General features: G+C 41.0%; 1 protein-coding gene across 1 annotated transcript in view; it reads left to right on the forward strand.

Annotated features, from left to right (window-relative positions):
• Nucleotides 1–12654, forward strand: part of LOC310812048 (phospholipid-transporting ATPase ABCA1) — a gene marked incomplete at both ends in the record, with an annotated part of 139339 nt that overhangs the window by 72075 nt on the left and 54610 nt on the right. Inside the window, 2 exons of the mRNA XM_083680446.1 lie at nucleotides 7023–7117; nucleotides 12362–12467. Of these exons, the coding sequence (XP_083536572.1) occupies nucleotides 7023–7117; nucleotides 12362–12467 (201 nt within the window). The remainder of the gene's footprint in view (nucleotides 1–7022; nucleotides 7118–12361; nucleotides 12468–12654) is intronic.

Raw genomic sequence — 12654 nt, forward strand, 5'->3', positions numbered from 1 at the left:
CTCATTTATCAAACGATGAGTGCTAGATTGCTCACCTCTGTTCTGTGGTCCTGCAGAAGAACAAATTGATGTGGCTCTCAAGCTAGACCACCAACAGGAACTCGGAACATTGGGCGAATATATTCACTCTGACCTGAATGGCTACTATTGAATAAACCATGACATAGCTCCCTAGTAGATTATTTTTATCTTTTATCCTTGCTATCCTCCCAATATGCCCTTGAAAAACTATAGAAGGGGAAGGAGGAGGGAAAAAACAGACAAAAGGCCATGGGAGTTAGAATGAAATCGTTGTTTCCATGGAAATGGCATACAACAGTAAGCCTATTATCAATTCTCAGGTATTGACTCTCTGGCAATATTCAACCTTTACCGATGAATAGGCCCTTGTGCGTGCAAAGGCATTGGAAGCCTCTGTATTATAATTGATGTCTTTTTCATTTGGAGACTGATCTACCTACAGCTTGTTTGCAAATGACTCTTCTCTGCTACAGTTGCACATACTTGACCTCATCTATCAAATAGATTATCAACATTTTGTGCTTATTCCTCAGTTTAACATTTGTGTAAGTGGTACAGTTGGGAAAATATAGATATCATAATCCAATAGGACTTGCTGTAGAATGTTGCACATGATTTTTGTGCAGATGAACTGTAGTATGAATTTAAATCAATTATATTTACTTTACTGTTAGGGGTATTCAAATCTGGACCTCATGGTCTGCAGTGCTGCTGGTTTGCTCTTCTCTAGTAAATGAATACACGCTAGTAAAGTGGAACATCACTGGCAACACCCAAACAAGACCATAGCGCTATAACACTGACACGATAATGCACATATTTGCCTGTCAAAGTTGATCCCACCACAATAAAATTCATTAGTGTTCATTATTTTGCTAACCCTAACCCTAACCCCAATCATCCCAGAAATGGAGACGGTGTGAAAAACTGAAACAAAAAAATGGTCATGGTATTTTTTGATTATATACACTTTACCAGTGTATTCATGTCACTGATTGGCCAGAGAGTTCATTAAGCTGATTCAGTCCCTTATTAGAGTGGAAGGATGTGGAAGGATGCAAACTATAGCTGTGCTGTGAACCTCAAGGCCTGGATGTGAATACCCCTGCAGTGGTGGAAAATTAACAGTACATTCAAGTTTGCTGTGTTCAAGAGTTTTCCTTATAAGGCAATGTATGGCCATTATTTTGTAAAACAATGATTACATTATCCCATTTCATTGCAAGTCCATTGTATAGTCTTGACAATAAATCTGAGTGGAGTTTGTTAAGCGTAGTCCTTTTTGACTTGACAACAGTTAGTTGTGCAATCTGAAAATGTGAACCCCGATTTACTGCCAAACCTTACAACCTGTATTAAAGCAAGGAAAGCAATTGTGGTTGCCATGATGTGCTCTTAGAGGCACTGTTGATTTGTCTTTTTGGCCTCGACACCTGAGATCCATTTGAGTGTAAAATGACCTGTCCAGAGCGATACTCTCAGCAAAGGCTGGAAGCATTGGAAAACAGAAAGCTAAAAGGTCAGGAGGTTGTGAGATGAGGTGGATGAAACCTTATAATTTGTAGTTTTGTTACTGACTTTGAGTCTGACTGCTAATATTTCTAAACTATTGATGTTTAAGGATGACGGCACTGTGTCTAGCTGCCATGCAGAACATATCGGCGTGCCTTTATACTTTTATGGACCAATGTAAATGATTTACATATTATAACATATTATATTCATCTATGTATATTCTGCTCACAGAATTCAGCTTCACCCTCTTGCACCCCCCTGGTTCACACACACACACACACACACAAAAGCATCCACAGGTAACTTTTGCTGCCAACAAGCAAGCCATGATGAGCCGCATATGGACAAATTGAAAAACATTAGAGCAAAGATTGCATGTTTGCTGATATACAGTGCATTCGGAAAGTATTCAGACCCCTTCACTTTTTCCACATTTTGTTATGTGACAGCCTTATTCTAAAATGGATTCAATTTTTTTTTTTCCTCATCAGTCTACACACAATACCCCATAATGACAAAGTGAAAGCGCAAGAACACAGTAGCCTCCATCTTTCTTAAATGGAGGAAGTTTGGAACCACCAAGACTCTTCCTAGAGCTGGCCACCCGGCCAAACTGAGCAATAGGGGGAGAAGGGCCAACGTCAGGGAGGTGACCAAGAACCCAATGGTCACAGAGCTCCAGAGTTCCTCTTTGGAGATGAGTGAACCTTCCAGGAGGACAACCATCTCTGCAGCATTCCACCAATCAGGCCTTTATGGTAGAGTGGCCAGACGGAAGCCATTCCTCAATAAAAAAAGCACATGACAGCCCGCTTGGAGTTTGCCAAAAGGCACCTAAAGGACTCTCAGATCATGAGAAACAAGATTCTCTAGTCTGATGAAACCAAGATTGAACTCTTTGATCTGAATGCCAAGCGTCACGTCTGGAGGAAACCAGGCACCGCTCATCACCTGGTCAATACCATCCCTATGGTGAAGCATGGTGGTGGCAGCATCATGCTGTGGGGATGTTTTTCAGCAGCAGGGACTGGGACTAGTCAGGATTGAGGGAAGATGAATGGAGCAAAGTACAGAGAGATCCTTGATGAAAACCTGCTCCAGAGCGCTCAGGACCTCAGACTGGGCAAAGGTTCACCTTCCACCAGGACAACGTCCCTAAGCACACAGCCATGACAACGCAGGAGTGGCTTCGGGACAAGTCTCTGAATGTCCTTGAGTGGCCCAGCCAGAGCTCGGACTTGAACCCGATTGAACATCTCTGGAGAGACCTGAAAATAGCTGTGCACCGACGCTCCCCATCCAACCTGACAGAGCTTGAGAGGATCTGCAGAGAAGAATGGGAGAAACTCCCCAAATACAGGTGTGCCAAGCTTGTAGCGTCATACCCAAAAAGACTTGAGTTTGTAATCGCTGCCAAAGGTGCTTCAACAAAGTACTGAGTAAAGGGTCTGAATACTTATGTAAATGTGATTTTTTATTTTGAATAAATTAGCAAACATTTCTAAAAACCTGTTTTGGCTTTGTCATTATGGGGTATTGTGTGTAGCTTGATGAGTTGTTTTTTTTTAATCCATTTTAGAATAAGGCTGTAACATAACAAAGCGTAGAAAAAGTGAAGGGGTCTGAATACTTTCCAAATGCACTGTACAGACACTGCTGAGATTAATATGAGCATGGTAGACTCTCTTATCTCTCTAACACTTGAGTGCAAGCTCATTCCCCACATTCAATTACTCTGAGTTTACATTTGCCTCTCCCCTGTTTGCCATCAATCTACCATTATGTGGTCGAGAGTGGCATACTCTTGCAGACCACACACCAAGCACAGAAAGTGTGTTCCAGGTAATAACGGGGAGATATGAGGACTTAAATAGCTTAGGTGCCATGCGATGACATTGCAGAGAAAGCAGTATCTGTCATTTTGATTGGGGGAAACGTGGATCACGGCCAATGCAATTAGACACATGCTGGCTGGAGCTTGAGCACAAATTCATTGTACACAAACTGTTTGTTTGTTTTAATCCTGAGTTCCTGCTGTTCTCAAAGAGGACCATGTTTGTTCTATGGTAAATGGAGTGTTTTTTTATATCTCCCTCCTCTTTTCTTCATCTGCTTTGTCTTCTATTTTTTATTTGTTTTCTTCTTTGTCATCGTCGTTGCTTTCTTCTTCTTCTTCTTCTTCTTCTTCTTCTTCTTCTTCTTCTTTTTCTTCTTCTTCTTTTTCTTCTACTTCTTCAAGCCAGTGATAAGACATCTGAAATCTAAATGGCACTCAGAATCAACAGACCTGTTATTGCTTTACATGGAGAACTCCTTCTCTTGTGTCAAACCTAAACATACAGTACAATATGGAACCATCTCAGTGTGTCCAGGGAACAAGTAAGAATGTTGGAAGGCTCACAGAGGGAATCCCTCCCCATCATCCCATCTTCCCTCATCACCCACCCCATCGCCCAGACCGAGCAAGGAATTAATTAATAAGCCACCGCCTTTTTGCATGCATATCCATGTCATTATGCCACAACAAATAGAAAGAGGCGTACAACCACGGCTAATCAGCACTGATGCTATTTAAACAGCTCCCTCAGTGGGCTATGTTTACTCAAGGTTAGTTTGCTAAGCTAAAAACACAGCGAAGGGTGGAGCAGACACAGTTCAGCTAAAGGGAGATGGGGTGGTGGGGGCCTGGGGGGCAGCTAGGGTTGTGCATGGGATAAGTCTGGGGAATAACCAACAGAGCTGCTCTTGTCCCGAATCATGGGACTCCATTAAGCTTTTCCAAGGATCATCCTAATCATGCGAGTAAGGCTGGCCCTGAAATGAGCCAGGCTATGGGGGTCGGGGTGGCGGGGTGGCGGGTGGTGGTGCTAGCGTGTAGTAGATGAGACAGCCAGACTGTGTTAGAACGTGGTAGAGTACACTGTATAGCATCCTCCTTAATTGTGTGTTTGAATGTGCCAATTTATGCAGAGTAGGGGCTAATTAAGGTCCTTTGACATCAGCCATAGCTTTGGCTGGGGTGGGGAACACTCCAACAGGCACTCTAATTGACTACTATGATCGGGTTCAAAGTGCTCTCCCTGATGCTGTGCATAAATATCAGTTGTTTACTGTTAGAAATGTGAAGCCGCCATGCCTGCTGCATTGATCGTGTTTTCACATTAGTTGTTTTAGGGTGGCCTGTGTTTTGGCTAATCTGTGAAAGATCATGATCAGATGCATATTTGTAAAATGCACTCTCAACCAAACGATCTGACTTGCCGATTAGCTGAGTTCTTACTTCTGGTTAGTTAATCCAGGAGGCAGGGGATCACGGGGAGAACAGCTTGACAGTTTGACTTCAAAATGTAATCTGACTAGAATTCAGGCTAGGCTAGGCAAGGCGAGAACAGAGGGGGCAGTGTATCGGTGCAGTCTCAAGTTGGACAATGAAGTGAAATTCTGACTGCAGGGCTTGGAAACATGGCAGCTATTGATAATCAATAAATCAATAAATCAAACATCCCATGAATCCTCTTTGAATAATCAACACATAACTTAAACATCAACTAAACATATGTGCAATCAACAGATGATTTATATCCTACTACTTCACATCCCGGCATATAGGGCTTTTCCTGATTCAGGTACGTGTGTCAAAAAAACATTTATGATTAACCAGAAAAGTGACCCCCACAATGAAGGCACTTGGTGCTTCGTGCAGTCTGTAAATGTGGGGAACCACTGTGCCTCGCTCTAAAACCTGGGTATGACGCTCTTTTTGGGTATGAGTCTCTCTATTGGAAGGCGCTGATAGGCACTGATCAGCTCTTGTCAGAAACTGCTCAAAATTGATCTTTTCAAACACGCTCACTGTGTCTGAGGCTCTCTACCCCCGCCCATCTGAATGATCAACCAAATGATCATCATTGATCAATTAAAAAAGTTTAAAGAAGTCAGAGAGGAATATTCAAAGTATATGGTCATTAATGAAGTTCATACTAAAAAAGCCTAATATAGATCCATCATTGTTCAACCTCAAACAGAGAGGGGTTTATCAAATGGCTACACATTATTGTAACATGTTTGCAGATAGGAATGCTCATTTTGTAATACAATGTATTTTGTCCCAGATGTGAAATAAAATTTGAAAGACAGACAGGTAGGCTAACCATCAAAGCAGAAAATATCGCTTCGCAGTTCTCCCTCACTCGAGAGGTGCCCCACTCCCGTGCTCTTAGCAGCTGAGGCTATATGACTTGAAGTGGTTGTCAGATATCAGATTTAATTTACAAATTGACAGCTACATGATATAATGTAGGCTATTGCCATGCAATGCCATCAATAAGGACAATTCACCACAATGAAGTAGGCCTAGGCCAAGTTATGGCCAATGGAGAACGGTGGTTTCATTTTCAATGTTGTTAGTATTAAGTGACTTGAAATTATTATTATTATTATTATTATTATTATTATTATTAATAATAATAATAAATATAATTATTATTATATTTATTTCCAATGTAAAAAATAAAGATGCAATTGTAACTCATTATCATTTGTATTCAATAAAATAGTTGCAAAAATGGACAGAGGATTTTTCTCCAACTACAGTATGATGAAAGGTACACCTAGTCTGGTAGAAAAGCAAAATGAACGTTAGGCCTATTAGAGCATCCACTGGAGGGGGCATGTCGCTTTAAAATGTTTGATAGCAACTTCAGTATCTAATAACACAGCCTCCTAATTGCAGAGTTCCATCCACTGTGGTGTTGTCTTGCTGTGCCATTTGACAGATCATATCAGAACAGCCTCTGTAGCTCGCAGCACATTGACGCACACGCATATGTCCAATCAAATCAAATTAAATTTGATTTGTCACGTACATCGCATACAGCCGTAATGTAGTAGGGTATTGTAGTAGAGTATTAGGATGCGATTTTAGGAGATGAGCTCCAGGTGTATACTAATTGATGCTCTAGTCGCAGGGGGAATCTTTGTTGCAATTAGGATGATCTTAGACACCTGTATCTGATTTAACAAGAAACCAGTTTATGGTCATCCAATTCTCATTTTGGTTGCAATAGACCCAAGTTGTTTTACTCTATTATTTCTAAACAATGTAATTGTAAACACACACTGTAAAGCTTCAAAACATGGTTAAAACTATAATTTTGATCTCAAGGATGGTCAGTACTCGCATCCAGCCCCATCACTCAGGTCAACTCAAGTGGCGGGTAATTGCTTTTTGGTTGTTTGAATCAAGATTGCCATTCTAAGAGCATGCATAGTGCCAGGCCATAATATTGACTCTGATCTGATCTGATTTAAAATGTTAACTGGACAAGGCACAATTCAGTAGCCAACCCAAACCAGTGAATCAGATAATATACACAAGTATACACTCAACATTATGTTGCACTTAAAGTTGTATATGGTTGTGTTCTTTATTGTAAATATAAGTCATCTTAATACACTCATGAGCATGTTTTTTCATGTCTTTGCAGAGGACCCAGAATACAACAGATACACTGCAGGACTTGACTGGGAGGAACATGACAGACTTCCTACTGAAGACCTATGAGCATTCAGGCAGAATAAGGTACTTTCACTTTGCTTGGCTCTGAATGTTTGGTAACACTTTATTTGAGTGTTCCCTTCACCAACATACGTTATAACACTGCCTTTCTCTACCATAAAACATTAATGATACCAGCAAATCCACATAGCAGCAATGTGACAGACAGAAATAGTTATAAAAGGTCATTACCCAGTCAGCAGAGTAATGACGGCCTAGATCTGGCCCACATCTGTTTTCGACCGGCATCCGGATGTGGCCCAGGTACAACTTTGTTCCCTGGGCCAGAAGTGAGCCAGCTCTGGCTGCCATTCGTGAGCCAGCTCTGGCTGCCATTCGTGAGCCTTTGCCAGGAAAAGGCCAGACCTTTGCAGACATATGGATGTGACCCAGGTATGACCTTGTTGCTTCAGTCAAAAGTAAGCCAGCTGCAATTCCTGAGCTATATCTTTGCCATGAAAATGACAGACCTTGGCCGGTATGTGGATGTGGCCCAGTTATCAGTTGATAAAACGGTCCAGATATAGCTAGGTCTGGTTGCTTAAGGCTTAGATGTGCTAACTGTTACTGGCCCATTTGGGCTATCATTCCAAGTGGTAACTGGGCTGCCTCCACATACTGGCCAAGATGTGGCCTTTTAATGTTGATGATTGGGCTTAGGTACGGCTACCAGAGCCGGCCCATTTCTGGCCTAGAGAACAAACATTCTTTCCCCTGCTTGGCCTGGATTGGTTATGGCAATCAGATCTGGTTTAGTTATGGCAACCAGTTATGGCCCTGTTCTATTCAAATTTCAATTGGTGCTATAATATGTGCTTATTTTTTAAGATACCCAATTGAAGAGTACTTGTTCATGTTAATTAGAATCAAGGACATATGAACAGGCTTGCTAATCAGTTAGTCATGATTTTGACTATGTCGTGAGCGCTGGCCCTATTCTTTCTGTACATTTGTTGTAGGCTGTCATGTTTCGTTACAATAAAAAAAATATGGTTTTAACTTTTTCAACTGGCATTCAAAATAATATCATAATTACATTAAAAAGTAAGTAAACAAGTAAATAAAAATAATAATTGTATTTATTTTTTTATTTATTTTTAAAGAGCACGTTTAGCACCACTTTTTGGATAGTGTCATTTTTCAAAGAGAAAGCATGGTCTTTAGTAAAACAGGAGCTTTTAATAAACACTTACATTTTACATTTATGGCATTTAGCAGACACCTTTATCCAAAGCGACTTACAACAAATATATTTGTTTAAGTAAGTGAATCATCTATTCATCAGTTATCATAAGATAAAGTAATCAATGCTCAGACCAGGGGCCATAGGCAGTCACAATGCTAGAAGAAGGATTTTTTAAATATTTGTTTTAATTAACAGTAGAGAAACTTGTACAGAGAGGTAGTGGGGGTGAAGAGGTCTTTAGAAGGGACTGTTAAGAAGAGATGGGTCTTCAATCTATGGCAGAAGATTGGTAGTGACTCTGCAGTCATGACAGCAGTGGGAAGCTCGTTCCACCAGGGTGCTAGGACAGTGAAAAGCCGTGACTGAGTAGTGCGGCTGCTGCATCCACGTAGCGGCGGCGGTGCCAGGCGGCCAGCCGAGGTGGAAGAGCGGAGTGATCGGGCAGGGGTTTGGGGGCTGACCATTGCTTGCAGGTAGGGAGGGGCTGTTCATTTTGCCACCCAGTAGGTGAGCTTTCTACAGGAGTGTGCTGTCGCTGTAATGTTCGCCACACAGGATAAGCGGTTGTCAAGGATCACCCCAAGGTTCTTGGCTGTATGGGAGGAGGTCACAGTAGTTCTCTACTGTGATGGAGAAGTCTTGGAGAGGGCAGGCTTTCCCTGGGAGGAAGAGCAGCTCAGTCTTGTTAAGGTTGAGCTTGAGCTGGTGGGCTGACATCCAAGCAGAAATGTCTGCAAGACACGCAGAGACACGTGTTGCCACCTGTGTGTCAGAAGGGGGGAAAGAGAGAAAGAGTTGAGTGTCATCTGCGTAGCTGTGGTAGGAGAAACTATGTGAGGAAATTACAGAGCCAAGAGATTTGGTATAGAGGGAGAACAGTAAGGGCCCTAGGACAGAGTCCTGGGGGACCCCAGTGGTGAGGGCTCGTGGAGAGGATCACTGTCACCTGGTAAGAGCGATCGGCCAGGTAGGATGCAAACCAGGAGAGTGCAGAGCCAGAGATGCCCAATTCTGAGAGGGTGAAGAGAAGGATAGGGTGGTTTACTGTGTCAAATGCAGCAGACAGGTCCAGAAGAATGAGAAAAGAGGAGAGGGAGGAAGCTCGAGCAGAGTGGAGGGCCTCCGTGACAGCAAGGAGAGCAGTCTCAGTAGAGTGCCCAGCCTTAAAGCCAGATTGGTGAGGGTCAAGGAGGTTGTTCTGAAGGAGGTAGTGAGACAGTTGGTTAGAGACAGCACGTTCAAGGGTTTTAGATAAGAAGGAGAGAAGGGATACCGGTCTGTAGGACAGTAGACGGGTCAAGAAATATACATAGAAAAAAAGAGCATGTTTGAGAGAAATGTTACTTTTAGAAGAGATCAAGTTATAAAGAAATTCTGAAACCATTTATGAAAAAAAAAGATTGCAACATTGCATTTGGAAATACACATTGTGACTGCTTAAAAAAGAGCATAAAAAAGAGTATAATCAAACAAAGTGTTATCTTTTCTTTAACAGCTTAATAGCTTTTTCTTTTAAAAAGACAACATTACAAAAAATGTCCTCTCTTTTTTAAAACAAGTGATCAAATGTTAATTAAATATAGCATATCACTTTAAGAGAAATAGTCTTTACCCCTCTGGGTATTCTTATCCAATTTGTTCAGAAATAAATATATATATATATATATATATATATAGCTTTTGTTGTATCAGTCCAGCAATTTGTTAACGTCTGTCTGATGAAATCTAGACTTATCTCAAGTTGATCTTGTCTTGCTTTAGAACTTTCTGGGATTACTTAAACTGGGGAGGTCACACACACAATCTGACAAAATGGTAGAATATAGAACACATAGAATATTCATAACTGAAAACTAGATTTTGTCAGATTGTCAGTTTAATTCAGATTTAGTCTTAGACTCATGTCTGCCACACTGACAGACTAATAAAAAACTCTTTCTTCAGATGGTCTGTATGTTGCATCTCATTTGGTTTTGATGAGTCTGTCAGTGTGCTACAGCTAAACACACAGACAATTATGGAAATGTGCTCCTCTCATCTTGACTAGTTTTGATAAGTTTGACTGTGGCAAACTGTAAAACTGCTAAAATCTGGATAAAAATAATTTCGCCACTTCTATATGCCCACGCCAGTTTTTATGGTTCCATAATTCTAAATTCCTCGCCCAACTGACAAGATCTGAACTGTGTGTGGCCCAGGTTTTAATGTGCACAAAGCCATGACGATCTTCATTTTTTGGCAGTTCCAATTGTCACCCAGTACTGGTCCCTCACATTTAGACCAAAAGTGGCCCAGTAACCATATCTCAGAGCTGGCCCATTAGCAAAATACCAACTCTCTTCCAGAGTTAGCCCTCTACATTCTGACCAGGTCTGGCTTACACAGTGCTGCTCGAAACTATGTGAACCCCTTGTGCAATTATAGATTTATTTATTTTTTTACGATTAAATCCTTATTTTATCAGAACCAGTCTTTTTTGATCTGACATAACAGGTTTATATTTACCAATTCCATATGTTGGTTTAGAGGAAATCATGCATGTAGTAGAACAACTAAATTATAAAGAAATTAGTGCAGGTACAAAAATAAGTGAACCCCAAGTTGCATTGGTTAAATCAAGTAGGTAAGTAGAATCAGGTGGGTAAATAATTGGGTACCAAATGAACCAATCAAAGGAGAGATCTTTAGGAAAGAGTTTGGGTGGGACTCTGATAAATAGAGATAAGAAACCTGGTCAGTTTTGTGTTCAGTTTGGGGAAGGCTATAAAATAATCTCAACAAGATTTGAGCTCCATCGGTCCACTGTGAGGCAAATAATTTGCAAATGGAGAGCATTTAACATTGACAGCAACTCGGCCTAGAAGTGGACGCCCTTCCAAAATATCCCCAAGAGACACAAGAAAAATAATAAATCATGTAAAAGCCAACCTAAATGTAACATCTAGAGATTTGCAGACCTCCCTTGCTGCATCTCAGGTAACTGTGCATGCTTCAACAATAAGAAGAACACTGAATCGAAATGGGAGGGTTGCTAGGAAGAAGCCTCTGCTGTCAAAAAAGAACCAAACTGCCCGTCTTAACTTTGCCAGAGACCACCTGGACAAGCCTGAAGGTTTCTGGAAGTCCATTCTCTGGACAGATGAGTCCAAAATTTACCTTTTTGGTCACAATCAAAACCACTATGTTTGGCGAAAACACAACACTGCCTACCACAAAAAGAACAGTAAGCATAGTGGTGGGTATGTCAAGATCTGGGGCTGCTTTTCCTCCTCTGGACCTGGACGACTCCACATCATTAAGGGAACCATGAATTCTGAGGTATACCAGGAGATTCTTGAACAGAATGTCAAGCCATCAGTCAAGGAGCTAAAGCTAGGGTGAAAATAGGTCTTCCAACAAGACAACAACCCAAAGCATTCAAGCAAATCTACCAAAGAATGGCTCAGGAGAAAGAAAATGTGTGTTTTGGATTGGCCAAGTCAAAGTTGACTTGTTGACTTGTCTGACCTAAATCCAATCGAGATGCTGTGGCAGGACCTGAAGCAGGCTGAAGCAGCACTGAATAATTTCACACATTTTTGCACACATGAAATCTGAGTTTTTGTTAAATAAACCACTTTCGTGAAATAAACAATGAAAATATATATTTTTTTGTTTGTGTCCTTTATTTGGTATGTCTTTATTACGAACTGGGGTTTAGATAAAGATTGTATAAGTTCATTTTAATATTTTATACAAAAATAATGATCATCCCTGTAGGGTTCGCAAACTTTCAAAAAGCACTGTATATTACTTGCCGTTTCCAGCACTGAGCCATATGTGCCACCACAAGACGAGATCTGACCCACAATTGTCTGATGACTTGGTACAGTCCTGTTGATGACAACTGAGGGCATTAAGATGGAACATTGAATGATTATTATTGAACAAGTGTAATCCGGGGTTTGTGTGTGTGTGTATGTGTGTCAATGCCCAAGCATTTATTCATACAGTATGTGTATATTATTCACTTCCAGTGTGTGTCTGTGTCCATGTGTGCATCTAATACACCTCTCTGTCTGCCACCACCACCACCCCTCAAGATATGGAGGGATTTCCATTGGAGGGGTCAACTCCCAAGTCAGAATGACTGAGTCGGAGATTGAGGCTGTGATCAGGGATTTGAAAAACCTTTTCAATTCCTCCCAGGTATGCTATGCATATTGGAATCTTCTTGGAATATCTTGAAGCAGACTTATTGGCACCTATATAATGGCCTGACTTTATATGCATTGATTACATGTATTTTTGAGGCAGAGTGATAGAGATGTGTGTTTAGTGAAAGGGCTCTTATGAGACCTTAATTCACAAAAGTCTTTGAATTTGTTTATGATAC

The sequence above is a fragment of the Argentina silus genome, assembly GCF_951799395.1.
Source record: "Argentina silus genome assembly, chromosome: 1".
NCBI classification, from domain to species: domain Eukaryota; kingdom Metazoa; phylum Chordata; class Actinopteri; order Argentiniformes; family Argentinidae; genus Argentina; species Argentina silus.